The sequence below is a fragment of the Passer montanus genome, unplaced genomic scaffold (genome assembly GCF_014805655.1).
Source record: "Passer montanus isolate IOZ18808 unplaced genomic scaffold, ASM1480565v1 scaffold9, whole genome shotgun sequence".
Lineage (NCBI taxonomy): Eukaryota > Metazoa > Chordata > Aves > Passeriformes > Passeridae > Passer > Passer montanus.
In genome coordinates, this window is record NW_024374367.1 from 16,729,360 (window position 1) to 16,730,667 (window position 1,308).

General features: G+C 64.9%; 1 protein-coding gene across 1 annotated transcript in view; it reads right to left on the reverse strand.

Moving 5' to 3' along the window:
- The window catches only part of RAD18 (RAD18 E3 ubiquitin protein ligase), a 28,517-nt gene extending 27,486 nt beyond the window's left edge, over positions 1-1,031 (reverse strand). The window contains exons 1-2 of the mRNA XM_039734254.1: positions 1,021-1,031; positions 237-394 (exon numbers count right to left, since the gene is read on the reverse strand). Of these exons, the coding sequence (XP_039590188.1) occupies positions 237-394; positions 1,021-1,031 (169 nt within the window). The remainder of the gene's footprint in view (positions 1-236; positions 395-1,020) is intronic.
- Positions 1,032-1,308: the final 277 nt, after the last annotated feature.

Sequence of the window (1,308 nt, forward strand, 5' to 3'; positions counted from 1 at the left end):
CCAGCCTGGCCTTGGGCACTGCCAGGGATCCAGGGCAGCCCCAGCTGCTCTGGGCACCTGTGCCAGGGCTGCCCACCCTGCAGGGAGGCTTCTCCTGCCCCTCTACCTAAGCTGTGCTCCGCCTGCGGGCAGCCGCTCCCCGCGGCAGTGTGTGCCCGTTCCCCGCGGCTCCAGCCCCCGCTCCCCGCCGGGCTCAGCCCCAGCCCGGCTGCCCCGCGCCCGCAGCCCGGACTCACAGCTGTGCGAGCACTGCGGGATGATCACGGCGATGCTGAAGTAGTCGAAGCAAATCCCGCAGCGCAGCAAGTCATCCACGGCCTGCAACGAGAGCGGGTGAGCGCGGCCGGGCTGCCCCGGGCCCGGGCTGTCCCGGGCTGTCCCGGCCCGTCCCGGGCTGTCCCGGGCGCATACGGGAACAAACGGGAACGGGGAATGGGAGCGGGGGTGGAACCGACGGGAACAGGAACCACGGGAAACGGGAACCGGGAACCAACGGGAACTGGGATGGGAACGGGAACTACTGGAATGGGAACCAACGGGAACCACGGGAACGGGAACCGGGATACGGGAAACAGCGGGAACCACGGGGAACGGGGATGGGGAATGGGAGCGGGGATGGAACCAACGGGAACGGGAACTACGGGAACGAACGGAAACCAGCGGGAACTACTGGAATGGGAACCACGGGAACGGGAACCGGGATACGGGAACCAGCGGGAACCACGGGAACGGGGATGGGGAATGGGAAATGAGAGCGGGGATGGAACCAACGGGAACGGGAACCAACGGGAGCGGGGATGGGAGCGCCAGGAACGGGAACTACGGGAACGGAGATGGGGAACAGGGATGGGAGCGGGAATGGGAACTGCGGGACCGGGGATGGAGCCCGGGACCGGGAAGCGCCGGAGCGGGGACGGAGCTGCAGGGACCGGAGCGGCCGACAGCCGCCAGAGCCCTCGCCTCACACGCCTGGGTGTTGCTGCTGATTAAACTGGCTGCACTGCAGGTTTTTACACACACCTGAAGCACATTTAACCATTTCTATAATGCTCTACGGAGCAGCACGGGCTCCCTCTGCTCCCTGCGTTTCACAGGTGTGTTTTAGCCCTTCACTCCTTGCTGACTCAGACCTGCTCCGACCTGAAAACCCTGTGCACCCGTGCCTGGTTTCTCCTGTGAGCCAGTCTGGTTTTTGAGTCAAGCCCAGCTCCCTCACAGCCCTCCAAGCACACAAGGCACAGCAATGCTGACAGCCTCTCACTAGTCAGCATCTTCCCAGCCCACCCAAAACGCTCCCAATTTATCACC